The sequence below is a fragment of the Castor canadensis genome, chromosome 19 (assembly GCF_047511655.1).
Source record: "Castor canadensis chromosome 19, mCasCan1.hap1v2, whole genome shotgun sequence".
Classification (NCBI taxonomy): domain Eukaryota; kingdom Metazoa; phylum Chordata; class Mammalia; order Rodentia; family Castoridae; genus Castor; species Castor canadensis.
The window spans coordinates 44602961-44621596 of NC_133404.1; the positions used below are offsets into that span (position 1 = coordinate 44602961).

Below are 18636 nucleotides of genomic sequence, written 5' to 3' on the forward strand. Positions count from 1 at the left end.
TTATGTCAGTTAATCAAATTATCACATTCTCCCTGGTTCCCAATTTCTTTTTAAATTGATTATTAGAAAACCGATATCTAAGTCATTCCTATCAATAGAATCTTACAGAAGAAAGTGTCAGACATTGAAGCTATGGGTTAGAGTACAGGACAAATGACCTCTAATGGTTTGTAATTAATGATGATGCTAAGCTTCTGATACCATGTCCTTTTCCTTAAAGGAGGCGATACTGGAAGAACAGGAAAAGAAGAAAAGCAAAAACCTGTAGGTATCAATACTCCTTTGCCACACTCATCAAGTTTTGTTTCAGTTTGGTATAAAAATTAATGAGATTACCCGTGTCTTATGTTCATAATTGTCAGGCAGCAATTCTGGCTTCTTTGTCTCTGTCCCTCTAGTAACGTGGTCTGTAGGAATCCAAAGTCATTTCACAGCAGTGTGTAGGACAGCTTCCTGCTTCCACAGAGCGGCAACAGGGAGAGGGGTCTCAGACTGGCTTCCTGTGCTTTCACTTAGGTAACAAAATAGGTGCTAAACGAAGCCAATATGTGAGTGCCGTTTGGAGTAATTTTATTTAGATACGAACTTCTGAAGTGACAAGACACAAATAGTGTCCAGTTCATGCTCACAGGCCACCCAAGGTGGCTTCCTGGGTGTGAGGTTCATTAACAGATCTTGAGAACTATGTCAGTGCAAGTGAGACCTATGTGGTTCCCAGGAAGTGTCAACATCCCTGTCCTTGTAAGATAGATGTCTCTGGTCATCTCCTGTCCTCACTGTGGGATAGATGTGTCTGCCTGTCTTCTGTTTTGTCTCTTGGCCCTCATAATTAGTCTCTACAGGGCAGAAGGCCCACTCCGAGGACTGTTGAAAAGCAAGTGGGGAATTGAGGAAACACACCAACCACTGGGAGCATGAAGGGAGCGGGAATGGAACTGTGGTCCTCAGGCGGCCAGAAGACATGGACTCCAGCCATCCCTTCCTTCATTCCTGTTACCCAGGAAGCTCCCTTGACCTTTCCAGACCTGCACCTCCTCTCCTGTGACATGGCAGGTGAAATTCCATCAGCACCCCTCGGAGGGCAGACAGCAGCTGCCCATGGCAGAGTTACCTGTGGTCACTACACTGGCAGACTGCTTTGACCCCAACCCAATCCAGCTTACTGGATTGAACCCCTGGGATCTACACAGAGAATTCTTGCTCTAGCCAATCTCACAAGGGGTTTGAATGTCTCCTCAAGTCAGAAAATTATAACCACACTAAGTCCACTCCAGACCAAAGAAGCCTAACCCAGTGATTCGTTACCAAAACAAGCAAACACACCAATGAGGAATCTGCTTCTCATCCCTCCTTACAAACAAGTCTTGAACGTCCTGGTCCTCCTTCCCGAAGAGGCTGATTGGAAAATGGAGAAAGGGAGCACTAACATTTGGCCCCTTCGATCTGGGCCCAGCACACGTTTTCCAGTGGAATCACCAGGAAAGTCAGCAGGTGCCGGAGGGACAAGAAGACGCCTTCGGTTGCAGGACCTGCCCCAGGCCATGTTCCTCCCAATTGGGACCACGCAGGTAGCATGACCCTAGAAATGATGACAGCATGGCCTGTCAAGAAGCACTAGGACATGAGTCTTTTTCAGCCTTTTCTGTCACAGTGCTGTGTGGTTCTGGACCCATAGCTGGTAATAATCCTATCAGAGTAAACTATGTTTCCTAACCTGACAAGATGACACTTGTCATTACTTTTGGGAATGAGTTCCTTCATCATGCCATTGAAGGGCCAAAACGCACATAGAGGAACCTTTCTTGACTGCCAGGGTCCTTGTGGGTGGAACTTCAAGAAGGAAATGCTACACTTGGACCCCTCAGGTCCTGTTGGCCACACCTCCGCACCAGCTGCCACCTGCTATGAACACATTACCTTTGCTTGACCTTCTGCTGGCTACCCTAGGGCTCCTCCCATGAGGACCCATGGATCACAGTCAACGCTCACACCTGCAGCCATCAGGTTGGGTGTGGAGGCTAGGAATTCACTAGGAACCACAGAGATGGGGCTAATTCTGCATGTCACATCGCACAGATGTTCCAGAAACGTTCCACAAGAAGGCCTGCACTTGCCTCTAGGCATGGCCGACTCCACCACACATCCTTGTACTGATGGCTCCAACTCTCCTGCCTTTCCCCTGGCCTCTTCCTGCTGTCTGAGGTCACTTTGAAGATCCACTTCCCCCACACGGGCCTTTGCCTGGATTCTACATTGAGGGAAGCCAGGCTAAAACACACCCCAAAGTCGGCAGTAAAACAGGCCAACTGCTGGCAGCCAGTCCATTGTCCTTCAGGGTTAGAAAAAGTGGATGTGTTTTGGTTGTGCATAAATTCTAGAATCACTGTTGCTTCTGAGACTGTTCCACACTGTAAGAGGCTTGTGAGAAGCAAGGTTGAATGCGGAAGTAGATAAACCTTGTGTCCCATATCACAGTCATCCAGTTGCTCCTTTACTCATTTATCTAACAAGTAAGAGCCTGACAGACAGAAGCCTCTTCCTTCCCTCTCTCCTCCCTCCCTCCTTTCCTCTGGATTTACTTGAATTCCTAAAGCTTCACTGTGCTCAGTGTAGCACTTCAATTTTAAGTAGCAAATCTAGAACTGAAACAATGTTGCTTCTTTCTTTGTTCTCTCAAGACCAGGAAAAAAAAAAAGTCCCAAGATGGGGTTGGTTGAATTTGTAACTCACTGTTGACCTCTTAGAAAATGAGGAGTTCGGGGTGATGGGGGAGCAATGACTCTTTGGGGGCAGTGGGTATGGTCCTGTGTGACACTGCTTGTGTCATGGTGTTCTGAACACCTCATGTTCACCTCTTTCCCCAGGGCAGTGACCATCTGCCTGAGGGTCATTGCCAACATCTTAGTGCTCCTGTCGCTGGCTGGGAGCATCTATCTCATCTACTTTGTGGTGGACCGGTCCCAGAAGCTGGAGCAGTCCAACAAGGAGCTGACACTTTGGGAAAAGAATGAGGTACAGGTTCCCATTAATTTTATCAGTAGGTACCCTCCAAGAGAGACAGTGCCACCTCAGCAGGAGCAAGCCCAGTCCTCTTGTCCTAGGCACAGACCACAAGGGCTTGGAGCCTGAGTGGTATCACCAAGCCCTGGCTAAATGACTTACTGGTCCCTGTATGAAAGAGTTTGGTTCAAAACCACCTTGAAGCGCTCACACTGGTCTTCACCTTGAACTTGGCTGTCTGTGCCTTGCCTTTCTCTCTGCCCATCACACCCAAGCTTCCCTAAGTTGGCTCCACCTGCAGACGTGCACTGACGACTGCATTGCATTTCAGAGTGCATCAAGGTTGACCAGGTACCCCCGTTGAGTGCTTGAGGGTTTTCCTTATATCTATGTTATAAATGATGCTTCTAGAACAAATACCCTGCAAGTGGTCAGGCATTGAACAATCTTCCCCTCCCCATTATTTGGCTATTCTCATAATAGAAAATCACTAAGTAGAAGACTATGGACAATTTTAGAATTTGGGGGTTTTTTTTGTTGACATGGCTGGGTTTTAACTCAGGGCCTTGAACTTATGAGGCAGACCCTCTCCTACTTGACTCACACCTTCAGCCCATTTTGCTTTGGTTATTTTGGAGATAAGATCTCACTTTTTGCCCAGGCAGGCCTGAACCTCAATCTTTCTATTTTTAGCTTGCCACTGTCACGAAGATGACAAGCTTGAGCCACTACACACCCAGGTTTTTCTGTTGATACGGATACAAACATTTTTTGGGGGAAGTGTGGGGGGCAGAGCTCCCTGGAGTCAAAATTCCCCTGATCTCTGCCTGGGAATCAGGCTGCACCACTGTATCTAGCTATTGGTTGAGATGGATCTCCCAGTCTAGGCTGACCTCAAACAGCAATGCTCCTGATCTCTGCCTCCCAAGTAGCTAAGAATAGGGGTGTGAGTCACCAGTGCCTGGCTTAGAGTTCTTAATATTTGTAACAAGACTGTGGTCTGAAAAGTTGGCTCAATTTGCCTGTAAAGGTTGGAAGGACAGAAATAACAAAAACCAATTTCAGATCACTTCTATGAAAACAATTAGCATCCATTTAAAAAGTCAAATGTATAAGCAATAAGATGACCACCAATTTATTCTGCGTGTATTTATAAGTATGCAGTAACTTGTCAAAGTCTGAGAATACACTGGGCAATCTTTTCCCACACCTCTTTCTATTTTATGTCAGTGAAGTGAATTATCTAAACGTGTACCTTTTTACAGATAGATGGATTTTAAAGATAGATTCAGAAATTGTTTACTTTAGTTTGAACATCTTGTGTATGAGCCAACATTCCTCTTTCTGTTGCTGTAAGTACAGAGAAACAAAAGCCAGACATAATTCTCTGGACAATTAATCCTCATGTACAGAAAGAAAATTAAATTACCTCTCTCACTTCCCTTTTCTATTTATAGCAACAGCAGTCATTTCCATCTTCCATCCATGGTCAGGGAAGTATAAATAAAATGGGATGGTAATTTTAAAATGTGGCAGAAATGCTAATGAAACCCAAAGGCCATATACAAGCATCCTCACAACAGTAAAGAGCCCCCATAAGGAATGAATGCATGATAAAATGATGGAGCCTTAAAAAAAGATTATTAGTAGAGATTTGAGGCAGTTTTCCATGCAGGGAGTGCACGGCCCCATGAAGACCTTCTAGCCAAATATTAGCGTCAAGAGACCAAATGCAGGTAAATGAAGCTGGCAGGGGGACTTGGGGTCACAGGTCTGGCACATGCTCTCTTGGCAGGTGAGCGTGGTGGTCTCCCTCGTCACCATGTTAGCACCATCTGCCTTTGACCTCATTGCTGCCTTGGAGATGTACCATCCACGAACCACGCTACGCTTCCAGCTGGCCAGGTATGGCAGCCCTGCCACCACAGGGAGAGTGCGAGTCCCTCAAGAGCCAGGATGGCTTCTTCTCCCTGTCACTTAGCACAGAACTTCACTTCTGGATGCAACTCAAGGAAAGCAGTGAACAAAGGAGAGAAAGGAGAGGAGGCAGGAAAGGGGGGACCAGAGCCACTCTGGATCCGTAGGTAATGAAGAAGAGGAAACAGAGAACAAGGATGGGGAACAACAGGAGGAGAGAGGGAGAGGCAGGCAGAGAAAGCAGACACAAAGGACACACGGACGATGAAACATGGCTGGTATTCCTCACTGTTGAATTTCGCCCAAGTTTTGACTCTGAGTGGTGAAGAGGCACAGTGGTTTTTCCAGACAAGAGAGGCACAGTTTGTGTTCTCAAAAAGCATGGAGTCACAGAGGTTCTTCTGGATGTGCCTGGGAGCAGCAGGGGCTGTCAGGGAGGTCAGTGGTGGCAAGGCAGGCAGAGAACAGTAGGCTGGACACCAACCAGGACACCCCCCCCCCAACACGCACACACACTCTCAAGAGTGAGAATACCCACATTCACTTGTACCGTGTCTTCATACTCTCTTCTCTGAAGTGCCATTCCCTCATCCAGTAGGCTTAGGTGAGGTGTTGGTAAGCTGGATGTGGCCAAGGAAGATGGTCAGAGCCCTGTCTCTTTGCTCCCTCCACACCCTGTCATCCCACTTTTCTCCTGGGACATGTTCTCCAGAACTCATTTCCCAGTCCACTGTGAGAAGACTTGATCCCATTCGGGAGCTGTCAACATCTTCTGAGCAGGATGTAACAGTAAATATTTTAGATTTTCTGCATCATACAAACATCTCTGTCATAACTCTAAGCTCTAAGCATCAAAATAGCCAATGAAGGGTGGGGCTGTGTCCCAACACACCTTTATTTACAAAAATAGCCAAGGCGACATTTCACCGGAAGGCCATAATCTGCCAATCCCTGGACTCCAACCACCATTTCAGAGACAGGAAAACATGACTAGAAAGACCAAAACCTCACAGTCCAGGGAGAGCTGTAATGCTCAGTCCTCTGGCTCCTCACCCTGGTCCCTTCTGCCCCACTTGGCACCTCTGTGACCTAGACAAGAACGCCTTCCTCAGCTACCTTCCTCACTAGCAGGCATTGGGGAGAATCAATCCCATTATTGCATTTGGTGTAACAGCAATCCTATTACACAGATTGGTCTCGTTATTCATGTACAAAACTAGAGAAACAGAGACATGGAGAGAGATTTACCCTCAGACAAATTAGAGCTAATTCTGGCAATAAGAGCGAGATATGACATACTATTTTAGTTCCATTAGCTCATCAGCGGGCTGTGTTACCTTTTAACCAAGGCACAGGCACATCGTGATGCCAGGACACAGAAGATGAAATTTGTTCAACTCTTCCTTCAACCAACACTTTCTTTTTCTGAACTAACTGTGAATGCAGAGATAAAGAGGTCCTGGCACTGTGGTTAGGGAATCCTTTCAGAATTTCAGAGGGAAGTCATTGCAGGTTGCAAGGATGTCCTCTGAAGAAGACTTCTGCCTTAAGGTGTGAAGGAGGCCTATGGGCCTAACTGACTCGTGGTTTCCTTTTGGAGTCTCCTTCATTCAGATAAAGCTGTCGTCCTCCCAGTGCATTCCTGCAAGCAGTGTCCCACAGACCTGAGGTGCCTCCTGGGCGATTCTTTGATCACACTTCCCAAACCTTCCAACTCTGGGGGAACTGACAGCAAGGCTGTGGTCCCTGGTGGGTGGAGACTGTTGCTGGCAAGTCCACCCACTCGCACCTGTCCTCTTGGTGTGGTCCCACCACAGCCCCTCTGTGCTTCAGAGGTGGAGCCCTGGGACCCTGAGGTGGCACCCTGACTCTTTCCAACCTTGTGAAACTCAACAGTCACTTTGTGTCCTCCACGTCTCAGTTTAATTGTCCCTTAAGTGGAGGTTAGAGCAATATGAACCGTGAGGACCAAATGAGGTAATGCATGGAAAACCAGAAAGCCTGACACAAAGACACGCTTCACACTGCCCGCTAGAACTCCACCTCCTAAACTCATAGACTTTCTGCTACACTAGTGGTTTGGTTTGGTTTTGTCTTGGTGGTATCTGGGTTTGAACTCAAGGCCTACCAGCTATTAAGCAGGTGCTGTACCACTTGGGCCATGACACAAGACCTTCTTGGCTTTTGTTATTTTTCAGAGAGGGTCTGGTGTTTTTGCCCAGAAATGGCCTCAGACCTTGATCCTTTCCTACTTATGCTTTCTGTGTAGCTGGGATGACCTGCAAGTGCCACCATGCCTGGCTTGTTGATTGAGATGGGGTCTCACTAACTCTTTGCCCAACCTAACCTTGAACCTTGACCCTCCCAATCTCCACCTCCTGAGTATCTGGGATTACAGATATGAGCTACTGGCCTGGATGCACTAGTTTTCTAAAATACTAATCCAAGGGCGGGCTTCCATGGAATAAACTGGGAAAGGTGTAAAAAGACTTCCAGACCCCATCCAGACATATTGAAGCAGGGCAGATTCTGGAATTCTGTACTTTTTATGCCATCGAGGTGATTAAAGGGATGCCAGGTGTGGCAGCCACTGTCTCAGCATACCCATGAGAGTCCAGAGCCATGTGGAAGGTCTAGACCCATGGACTTGAATGAGGTGGTCATGTTTCCCAAGATGACTTGTGTCTTTCAGGGTCCTGGTGCTGTACCTGGGAAACCTCTACAGTTTGATCATTGCGCTCCTGGACAAAGTGAACAGCATGAACACTGAGGTGAGTGCCCCAGATGGGACAGACACCTGACTATCACTGCCCTCACCCAATGGCAGGGTCACCATCACTTTCCAACCCCCCAAATGCCAGGGTCACCATCATTGCTGTCAACGTCAGTACTTATACTTGTATTCCACTCATCACATCCGAATTTGACTCAGCTGTGGTCCTCTCCAGGCAAGGATAGAGAAATTAGCCCCATTTCCTAGGCAAAGAAACTGAGGCTAGGATTCACAGCTAGCAAGTGACCATGCTGGGGTGAGAACCTGGTGCCTTGCACTCCATCTCTTTGTACCATACCATACCCAATTTCCTCGAATCCTCTCCGGAAAAACTGTTAACAGCCATTGCAAAAGACCCCAGGAAGAGCCATGGGACTCGTCCGGAAAATCAGGAAAAAATGATATTTTCACAGCCCACAGTTCACAGTGAGACTTAACATCCTGGTCTAGCAGGACTCGCCATGCCCAGCTTAGGGTAGCCTTTGGTGTCCACTGTCTACGTGCTCCACTGGCGAGGTCATCTGGAAGGTGGGGGAGGGGAGGCAGGGAGGAAGAGATTCCTGAGTGTTGTTTGCCCAAGATTTAGCATGGAATTCCAAAGCATATAGGCTGAAGAGGTCACAGAGAGGCCACTTTTCTACACCTGGGCTTTGAGGTGACATAGACCCAGGTCCTTACCTACCACTCACTAGCAGTGTGACCTGGAGCATTGGCCTCCACTCACTGAGTCTCAGTCTCCTCGTGAGCATGGGGATGCTCCTCTTATGAGGATGAGAAAATTAGGATTTCTTAGAGGTTTCTGACATTTACTAGGGATTAATGAACACTGTCCATTACAGCTCTGTGCCCTATGATTGGGGCCAACTCAAGTCAGAGATGAGAGAGGAAGAGAGAAGAGAGAGAGAGAGAGAGAGAGAAGAGAGAGAGAATGATCATTCCCAAGCAATGCACTATCCTTTGCGGGTTGCTCTTGATGGATTCTTTTATTTATAGACATAAGGATAAACTTTCTTTGTTCCTTCCTTCTCTCCCCCCTCTCTCCACAGGAAGCTTCTGCCAAAAACACCAGTCATTGGACAGACTCTTCCTCCTTTGCCACCAGGACAGCCCCTGAAGAAGGGGAGTGGTCCACACCCCAGTCGGGAGCAGGGCTCAGGAGAAACAGCACATGGGGCTTGGAAGAGACTAGTTTTCCAGCGTACACTGTGTCACTTACGAAGGCCAACAAGACCACGCTGTACACCCAGAGTCCCCAAGGCCAGTGCTGGGAAACATATGTTGGACAGGTGGTCCTCTCTGACACCTATGGAACCCTTCACCTCCATTTTGTCACCCAACCTTAGCAGCTGTCTGAGGAATTATTGCCTCTCCTTTATGGAGAAGGAAAGCAAAGTTCAGAGAGGCTTATGCTTTTTCAGGTTCCAGGTGTCAAAATTAATAACAATAGTGGGAACTTTGTGCCAGGTGTTGTCCTCCTAAGGGCCTTATGACCTTACCCTTCTAGGCAGGTGAGGCCCAAGTTGTTTAGCAAGTTGCCTGAGAACGTGAGAGTGCAGAGCAGAATAAAATCAGCAATTTCTACCTTGGGCCTTAGTCCTGTCAACAGTGTGGACTCTCGAGGTGTTTCCTGTGGAAATGAGCCCCCTGTGGCTCAGACCCTCGCCCCTTATTCTTTCCTGCTTTTGTGTAATGCTGACCTCAAATGCCAGAATTCAAATTCCAATCAGTAAATACTAACTGAGCACCTGCTATGTGCCAGAAGCTGCTCCCTCTGCCCACTGCAGGGTGTAGATATAGAGGCTGAGGACAGCGGAGGGACACTGCCTCAGGCCAGGGGAAGGAAGACTGGGAGGACCTTGAAGGAGGCGGTGGCCAGGGAAGGGCAGGACTGGGGCCGGGGGGGCGGGGCCTGATGAGGGGAGGGCGGGGCCTGATGAGGGGAGGGCGGGGCCTAGTAAGGGGAGGGCAGAGTGGGAGGAGGGCAGGGTTTATGCCAGGTGGGCGGGGCACAGTGAGAGCAGGGTTGGGGGCGTGGTGGAGGGGTGGGCGGGGTCTTGTGCAGGGTGGGCGTGGTGCGGTGCCAGGAAGAGGGGTGGGGCGCGGTTGGGGGAGGTGGTCCGGGTAGGCGGGGCCTGGTGCAGGGGCGGGCTTAGTACATTGGTAGGGTGGGCTGGGCCTGGTACATGGGAAGGCGGGGTGCATTTGGGGGCGTGGTCTGGGTGGGCGGGGCGCCGTGTCAGCCCAGACCCCTCTTTGCAGGAGATGCTGAAGCTGTCAATCATAGACATGCTCTTCACCGTGGCGAGTATCCTGCTCATCGACTTCTTCCGAGGACTTTTCGTTCGCTACTTGAGTGACTACTGGTGTTGGGACCTAGAAAGCAAGTTTGTGAGTAAAATGCTGTTTCGGTGGAGCTCCTATGGCTGGATCCGTCCTTTCCTGACGCCTAGGCTGGGTGCACGAGAGAAAATGCAGGGGGAGGAGAACGAGGAGTCCCGCCTCTCCCGTTGGCTGGTGTCACCCGCAATGGTCTCTAGTGGCCATGGGTGTGACGGTGAGGGACTGGCATGTGCAGACATCCTTGCACATTTATTTCTAATGCAGAAATTCTTCTCTTGCAGCCAGAATACGGGGAGTTCAAGATCGCCGAGAACGTGCTGCATTTAGTCTACAACCAAGGGATGATTTGGTAGTTACCGTAGCCTCTTGCCTGTGTCCACCATCACCTGGCCGGGGTCTTGATTAGTCTGAATCGGAAGTGACCAGAGTAAACACGGTCATGGCATTAAGAAGGGACATTTGCTAGGGACCCATTTCTCTTATCCAGTAATTTCATCAATGCTTTTATGAAGGTTTTTCAGGGAAGTTGAAGGAAACAGCCTATTTTTAAGCTGCTTTTGCTCACAGCCACGCTGTAGAATAAGCTTCTGCGGAGGGTGAGGATGCTCAACCCTGGTGACCTCAGGGTGCTGTGGTCACAGCTGGAGCTCTTGGGGCCCATCCTGCCCTCGCCCCACCATCGCTCCTGGTTTTCACTTAGACCCTGGGTCGAGGAGCTTGGGATGCACTGAGCTTAGTGCGGTGCTGTGGATCTTGGTGCATTTTGCCATAGCACTGCCCAAGACACTCCACCTTTCAACAGCTTTCAACTTTTCACTTGATTACATCAATTAAGCACAGTTACTTTTACCCTGCTTTTTGGGGACCATTTGCTTTTATGGGGAGGCAGATTTCCACAAAAATTAAGGGCAGAGGAACACTTGGTGATCGCACAATGAGCTTCTCCACACTCACTGAGCTCTGTGAAATGCATACAGAAATTTAAATTTTTGGTTTTGAAGTTTCTTTTATTTATTTATTGACCATGACTGTCAAAACTGTGTGTTCTAGGTCAGCAAACAGGGAGGGCTTTTGTATCCCCATGTCTTTGGGAAAATCAGTTTGTTTTCCCTGACTTGCCTTCCTTGTCTATCAGCTTTATTTATTTAACCTTCCTTTCATGATTTTGGAAGAATAAATGAACTAAAATGTGAGGATGCTTAGTGCAATATCCAGCAAAAAGTAGTCATGTGTAATCATAAATCATGTTGATTAAACCTGAAAGTCAGTAATTAATTACTTAGCAAAACCAGGTAACATCTGGAGGTCTCCCTGGGCTGCAGCTACCCAGCCCTCGCTCCTCCCCAGACAAGGGTCTTTCCTGTGCCCAGGTGTGAAGAGAGAGAGAATCCCGTAGCAGTCCTTTGCACAAAGTCGGACCACAACTCTCTGCAGGGGACTTGTCTTGTCTTGGGACGTGGAAGTTGAGGTCTCTGACCTTCTAGGGGCTTCTCTAGTTCAGAGCCATGCTCCTCCATGGGGTTTCTGGATCACAACCCAGGAACAGAACTTAGCAAACTGACCTTCCTCCTGGCTCCAGGATGGGGGCCTTCTTCTCCCCGTGTCTTCCAGCATTCAATGTCCTCAAACTCATCGGCCTCATGTACCTGCGCAGCTGGGCCGTGCTGACCTGCAACGTGCCCCACCAGCAAGTGTTCCGAGCCTCCAGGTAAGTAAGGACAAGGCCAGCCTTGGGCAGAGACTGTGGTCATTCAGGTGCCTCACCCAAGAGGGTCCCTTCGCAAGGGGTCGCCTCTACTCTTTACCTGTCAGAACTCTGGTTTTTGTTTCTTGCATGACGTCACTGCCCAAGCTTCACCACTGGAATCAGTCATCAGCCCCTGGAACTCACAGCACATTTTAAAAACTTTTTTACCGAAGTTTAATGATCATTTGGAAAAAAAATGCACAAATCATAAATGTTGAGCTTGGTGAATTTTCACAAACTGAATACAAATATGCAACCAGCACCCAGATAAAAAGAAATAGAATATACAAAGCTGGGTGTGGTGGCTCACGCCTAAAATCCCAGCTTCTGCAGAGATTGGGAGGATTGGGGTTTGAGGCCAGCCCAGACCAAAAGTACTCCAGACCCCATCTCCAAAATAACCAGAGCAAAAAGGACGGGAGCTGTGGTTCAAGCGGTAGAGCACCTGTTTTACAAGCACAAAGCCCTGGGTTCAAACCCCAGTACCACCGGAAAAAAAAAAAAATCCTAATCAAAAGAGCCGGGCTGGGAGCAGGAGAGAGAACTTTACGTAAGGACCTAGGTGAACACGGGCAACCGTCCTAAGACTTTTCCATAAGTTGAGCTGATGGGTGGGAGCCACACACTGCTCTGGTGGTATGTGGTTCACGAGTGTTCATTGATGCTTGCTAGATGACCATGTTGGCATGTTGGGCTAGAGGCTCTTGCGTTCCTTTGCACACTGATTTCATGTTTCTAAGCTGCACGTGACAGGATGACACAACCATTCCCACGTAGCACTGAGGGGAGGATCTCTTTGTCTGCAAAGAGTCGGGGAAAGAGTTTCTGGGAGGATCGTTTGGGACGTGCATTCTGGTGTGGGAATGAGCTCAGCCCATGGCGCTTGGTTTCTCTGCAGGTCCAACAACTTCTACTTGGCCACGCTCCTCTTTATGCTGTTCCTGTGCATGCTGCCGACTGTCTTTGCCATTGTCCGATACAAGCCATCTCTGAACTGCGGCCCATTCAGGTAAGTCACTGTAGTCCAGCCAGCTCTGCCCAGAACCGCTGATGGCTGTAGGGAAGCTGATTCACCTTGGATCGAATTCCCCTCCTGGCTCACAGAACAGGTAAACAGAATCAAAGGAGGCTGAACCCGCAGCCTTTGAACTCCAAACCGGGGCTCCTTCCAGCCCTGGAGTACAACAGTCTATGCTCTTGTTTAAAAGATACAGCTCCTTTAAAATTAAAAGCATAAAGGAAATAGTATTGTTCTTAGAATATAGAGAAATTCTGCCTTGGCAAAAGCCAGAAAACTGTATTAAAAGACAGTCTATGTCATGTTTTATTCTGCATTATCTAGATATCTCCAGGCAGAAACCCATTATGTCAGTTCTACCTAGCACTTAAGTCAGTTTTGATATAACAAGTATGTAACATTAAGAATCCATCTTTGTGAACTGTGTATGGTGGGTGTATGTCTGAAACCCCCGCTGCTAGGTGGAGGCAGGAAGATCTTGAGTTTGTGGCCAGTCCAGGCAAACTTAGCAAGACCTCATCTCAAATACAAATTTTTTCAAAAGGTGTGGAGGGGAGTCTGGAGGCATAGCTCAAGTGGTAGAGTGCCTGCCTAGTAAGGTCAAGTCCCTGGATTCAATCCCCAAAAATCTGTCTTTGTATACTTTGTTAAAATACACACATGCATACACACATGTGCACACATGCGCAAACGCACACCTACAGTGATTATTAACCCCCACCTCCATCCTACCTGTTAAGCAGATGACTACATCGTGATCTCAGGAATGTCCTATATCTTTTTCATTTGGTTATTTACCTCTATCTTTTGTAGCTGATTTTTTGTTGCTCCACTTCTGGGCATCCAGACATCTTGGTGTCTTTCAGGACTCCTCTGCCCAAAGCAATAAGATCTGGAGTTCTGCTTTTCTTTCTCACAGTGGACAACAGAAGATTTATGACATTGTGCCGGAGACCATTGAGAACGACTTCCCTGTGTGGTTCCGCTCCGTCGTGGGGCACATCAGCAGTCCTGTGGTCATCCTCCCTGCCGTACTGCTTCTGTTGTGAGTGGCACACCTACCGGGCTCCAGGGGACAGCTGTGGGTGTGGCCACAGGACAACACTGCTTTCCAATAACCACATAACATTAGTTAGTTCATTCAGAGACCACTTACAGAGCCTGGTGTTCTAAGCAGGGACTCTGAGACAGAGTGCAGGGCCACACAAGCCACCATGCCGTGAAGAGAGAGCCACTGAGTCTCCACAGGGAAGGGAAGACTCCTCAGCCGTGGGGAGCTACTGGTCTCTCAATAGCATTTGGTCAATTACTGTGACCACCGTAATGGGGCAGAACCCCGTTAGTATCGGTTATCTTATTCTCCAGAAACTTAAAACATCTTGGAAAGGAATTTCACAATTCAGCCCTGTAGCTCTGGCTCGTTTTGGCTCAAAGTGGACTCAGTACTCCCATTTGGTGTCCTGAAAAATGCCTCCCCATCTTGGCATGCTCCTTGTTGCTGTTGCAGTGCAGAATCCCAGGTCAGAGGGGTTGCATGGAAAGCAAAGAAAGACAGGCAGCTCGTGGGTCCATTCTGCCATGGTGAAGGGGGCAGTGGTAGCACATGACTGGCCTGGGCACTCACATTCCCGCCAGCCCCGTGAGCAGGGAGTGTGCCGTTAACACTCACTCACTCACTGCTCCCTGTCGTCTGTCCCAGCATGCTCATCTACTACCTCCAGAGCATCGCGAGGTCCCTGAAGCTCAGCAACCAGCAGCTCCGGATGCAGATCCAAAATGCAAGTATCAAGTGACCCCTGCCGTTAGAAGTGTGTCCTCTATCACTGCCTGACCAAGCTCTCTCCAGCGGGGGAATACAAACGAGGTCACCCCATCAGTGACCCTCTAAGGCACAAGGGCTCTACCTCCAAGGTGTCCTACAGGTGTTTCTGAGGAGCTCACGTTTGCCAGGAACAAAAATCCTGCTCATCTTTTCCCTCCTCTGCAAGGGGCCCAGAGCACTTGTGTGGCCCTAACACATCCACAGTGTGCCAGCCACCGCCACGAGCTCTAGTGACTGGAAGACAAGTGGCTCTTCCCAGTCCCATGCCCACTTGGACACCTAAGCCCAACAATTCTGTTGACCCCCCCGAGACCCACCACTCTCTTATCATTTGGATTATGGCTGCCATGCCCTTCTTTCCCATTTGGGACTGAAACCCTCTCTCCAAGCAGTCAGTGGGAGACAAATGCTCCCCTAACCCTCCACAATTACTCCACCTTTGCATATCCTAGGGTGTCCCATAAGATTAGGACTACGATGAGACCAGGGAAGCACCCAGGGCACCATGTTTTTTTGGGGGGGCATCTCAGGGTCATACCACCCTATCCTTCCACAGTCCTGGACACCTCACCTGCCTCACCCTCATCCCAGATTCCATGTAGAAAACGCCATCCACCATTTTCAGTTAAAAGAAAAAACTTCCTTAAATATCAATTCATGCAAAGAAGTACAAACTTCTTTTGTGAAAAGTCAAATGGGAAATTCTTTTGGAGCTAGGAGCTGGTGGCTCAGGCCTATAGTTCTAGTTACTTGGGAGACTGGGATAAGGAGGTTCATGGTTCGAGGCCAGCCTGGGCAAATAGTTCTCAAGACCCCCATCGCCAAAAAATTCAGAACAAAAAAGTCTGGAGGTGTGGCTCAAGTGGTATAGAGTGCCCGATTTGCAAGTATGAAGGCTTGAGTTCAAACTCAAATCCCACCAAAGAAAGAAAGGAAGGAAGGGAGGGAGGAAGGAAGGGAGGGAAGAAGAGAGAGAGAGAGAAGAAAGAAAGAAAGGAAGGAAGGAAAGAAGGAAGGAAGGAGAGAAGGAAGGAAGGAAGGAAAGAAAAATTCATTTGGAATTGCAAAGGGCACTTTGCTGATATGTAGCCCCAGTGTCGTCGGTCCACATTTTCTTCACTGTGACTATTCATGGCAGACGGTTACAGGTTGATCGTTTCTAATCTAAAAACCCCAAATCTGAAATTCTTCAACACCTGAGACTTTTTGAACAACAATATGCTGCCACAAGTGCACAGTTCCACCCCATGAAACTCATCTCATGGAGAAAATTATTAAAAATATTACATAAAAATTACCTTTAAGTCACGCGTATGAAACATATGAGAAAATACATGAATTTCGTTTAGATGCGGGTCACATCCCACAAACACCTCATTATAAATATGCAAATATTCCAAATGTTGGAAAGATCTGAAATCCAAAACACTCCTGGTCAACCGTTTCAATAAGGGACACTCAACCTGTGTTGCCAGAATCCAAACTCAGCCTATGAATAAATAAAACCAATTAGACATAAAACTCTGGCTCTCGGGTGTCTAACTTACTCACTCTAATGAGAGGCCTGAGCTCGGGACTGTCTTCAGGTAGTTTTCTAGTTGAGTCATGCCCCAAGGTATCAACAATGGCATATAAATCTTTCTCGCCCCTAAAATATAAGTTTTTACTGCTTCCTGCTAAATCCAAAACAAACATGGCTTTCTTTTACATTTTAGGCCAGATCTGAAGATAAGAAAAAGGTTGCCCAAATGGTAGAAGGTAAGTTTATTTTAAAAACTCAAAAGTCTACTCTCTCCACTGGTGGGCATTTAAAAATAACACGATTAGGAAAGTCAAGGCCCTCCTCCACCACCAGGGACTTCTGATAATGGAAGTAGTTTTCATAATTAGCTAGACACAATAAAATAAATCCTGGGGCTGGCTTTAAATGCTGATATTAAGCCTTCAACTCTTACGTCACGTCCAGGCCTGTAAAAAAAAATCTCAAAGCATCTGAAATCGGAAGGAAGTTATAAAGTAGTAGGACAAGCTCAGTCCTCCAGAGGAAAGCCCTAAGAACACGCTTGTCCTGTCCCTTTTGTGCATTTCCTGTGGGTGGTCCATGTCTTCCTTGTACCTCTTCCAGGTCTCTACCTGGAACCCAGCCTCCATAGGTCCTGTCCTTTCTGTCCCAACCCCGCCAAGTGATGCCAGCTGGGCAGTCCCATCCATAAAGACCTGAGTAAGGATCCAAACCCAAGGGCTCCCCAAATATACAACTTCTCTCCAAGGTTCTCCAGATTCACACCCATCCAGACTTATGGGGGGCAGGGATGAAGAGAAAGAGCTGAACCCCAGAAGAAATGAAGGCCTGGGGAGCAGATGTCTGCTATGGCCTGAAGAGAGGCAGGTGGCAGGTGCAGCTCAAAACAAAAACAAACAAAAAAATGAGCCCGCCTCTGGGAACCATAACAGAGCATGCACCATTAGCCTGGCACGGCCCATGGGCTCCCTCAGAGTATGAATGAGAACAGGTTCTGAAAGCTCCATGGGAAACTCCCAGAGCTGTTGTAATAGCCAGCTCGCTGAAGGAGACTCTTACCCTGCAGGAAGATGCCGGAGTAAGTCACGAGTGAGGCCTAAGGGCTGAGCTTGCTCCATCCAGCTCTGCAGAGAGAAGTGACTGAGAATTAACTATGGAAGGAGACTGGCTCCTGCTGCAAACCCACTGTAATCATCAGAGGTTATTGTAACTAAGAACAATTAAGTTTATCTCAGGTAGCACCCTGAAAGCCCCATCTACAGAGACTTTCCAAAGGTAGCAAGAGTGTTGTCTAATCTCCATTTTGCACTTTAAGGCCACATCTTTTTTTTAGAATACCATGTGAACTATTTCCCCAAAACCTTAATTGTCACGTAAGATTTATCATACCCATTGTTCAGATAAAGAACCAGAGCCCAAAGCTGTTGAGTAACCTATCTTGTCTACACTTAATCCCCCTACACACCTTCCTTTAGCTTTCTGCAATAAAATTATCTGAATTTCAGGACCTTTGTTGCCCGTGGCTTAGGTGAACTTGCAAGTGCACCCAAGTGTTTGTAGAATCAACTGTTTGGCAGTCATGAAGTCTCTCAGCTAAACCTTGAGTTCGTCAGCTTTTCATCATGGTAACAAATACCTGAGATGATCATCCTACAGGCTAACAGCTTTAGGGGTCCCAGAACACAATCAGGTGGCCTCATTGCTTGAGCAAGGCAGCACATCACGGTGACAGTGAGTGGCCAGGAAGCAAAAGAGGGGAAGAGAGCAGATTCCCATAATCCCCTTCAAGGCCACACCCCCTATGACACAAAGACCTCCCACTAGACCCCACCTCCCAAAGTGCCACCTTCCAATAGTGCCATCCTGGGAACCAAGCCTTAACACATGGGCTTTTGAAGGACATTCAAGACCCGAATGATGGCAAGTCTGAATGAACCATCTCACAAGCCCTCCCTCTACCTGCAGCTCGAATTCAGACCCAGGAGGAAAGCATCAAGAGACTTCCGAAAGACAGCGATCTCTCCAGCCCACTGTCCTCTGTGCGCATGGTGACACCCCAGAACAATGGCAGTGCAGTCCATTTCAACTCACTCAGCAGCAAGAGCAGCCGGACAGAGGCCATCACCAGACCCATGCCCCAGAGTCCTAGGCTGGGGCACAAGGGTCCCTGCTCACCTCTTCCTGGCATCTCCAAATCAAGGCCAGAGCTGGATACTAACAGGTGAGCCTTACTGTGACACGAGGAAACTCAGCCTCCTTGAATGTGACACCAGTGATGGCCCAGACACACACAAGTTGCAGGCAGAAGAGTCTCAACAATTCAGAGGTCACAGCGATGACATTTTAATTCTGCCGTAAGGCCAGCCACGAGGTCAAAGGAGCTGGTACTGAGAAATGGAGGTGGGGGAGGGAGGGAGTTCAAAGTTTGTCAAATAGGACAAATTCTTCCTCCCCCACTCTCTGCCATATACCCTGTGGGTACCCCTTCCCACCAACC

At 48.2% G+C, this 18636-nt stretch overlaps 1 protein-coding gene across 1 annotated transcript in view; it reads left to right on the forward strand.

Moving 5' to 3' along the window:
* The window catches only part of Tmc3 (transmembrane channel like 3), a 38075-nt gene that overhangs the window by 15338 nt on the left and 4101 nt on the right, over positions 1–18636 (forward strand). The window contains exons 9-21 of the mRNA XM_020184197.2: positions 221–264; positions 2865–3012; positions 4796–4905; positions 7610–7688; positions 8737–8976; positions 9950–10078; positions 10312–10379; positions 11610–11738; positions 12676–12786; positions 13715–13840; positions 14495–14573; positions 16333–16375; positions 18105–18360. Coding sequence (XP_020039786.2) covers positions 221–264; positions 2865–3012; positions 4796–4905; positions 7610–7688; positions 8737–8976; positions 9950–10078; positions 10312–10379; positions 11610–11738; positions 12676–12786; positions 13715–13840; positions 14495–14573; positions 16333–16375; positions 18105–18360 — 1562 coding nt within the window. The remainder of the gene's footprint in view (positions 1–220; positions 265–2864; positions 3013–4795; positions 4906–7609; positions 7689–8736; positions 8977–9949; positions 10079–10311; positions 10380–11609; positions 11739–12675; positions 12787–13714; positions 13841–14494; positions 14574–16332; positions 16376–18104; positions 18361–18636) is intronic.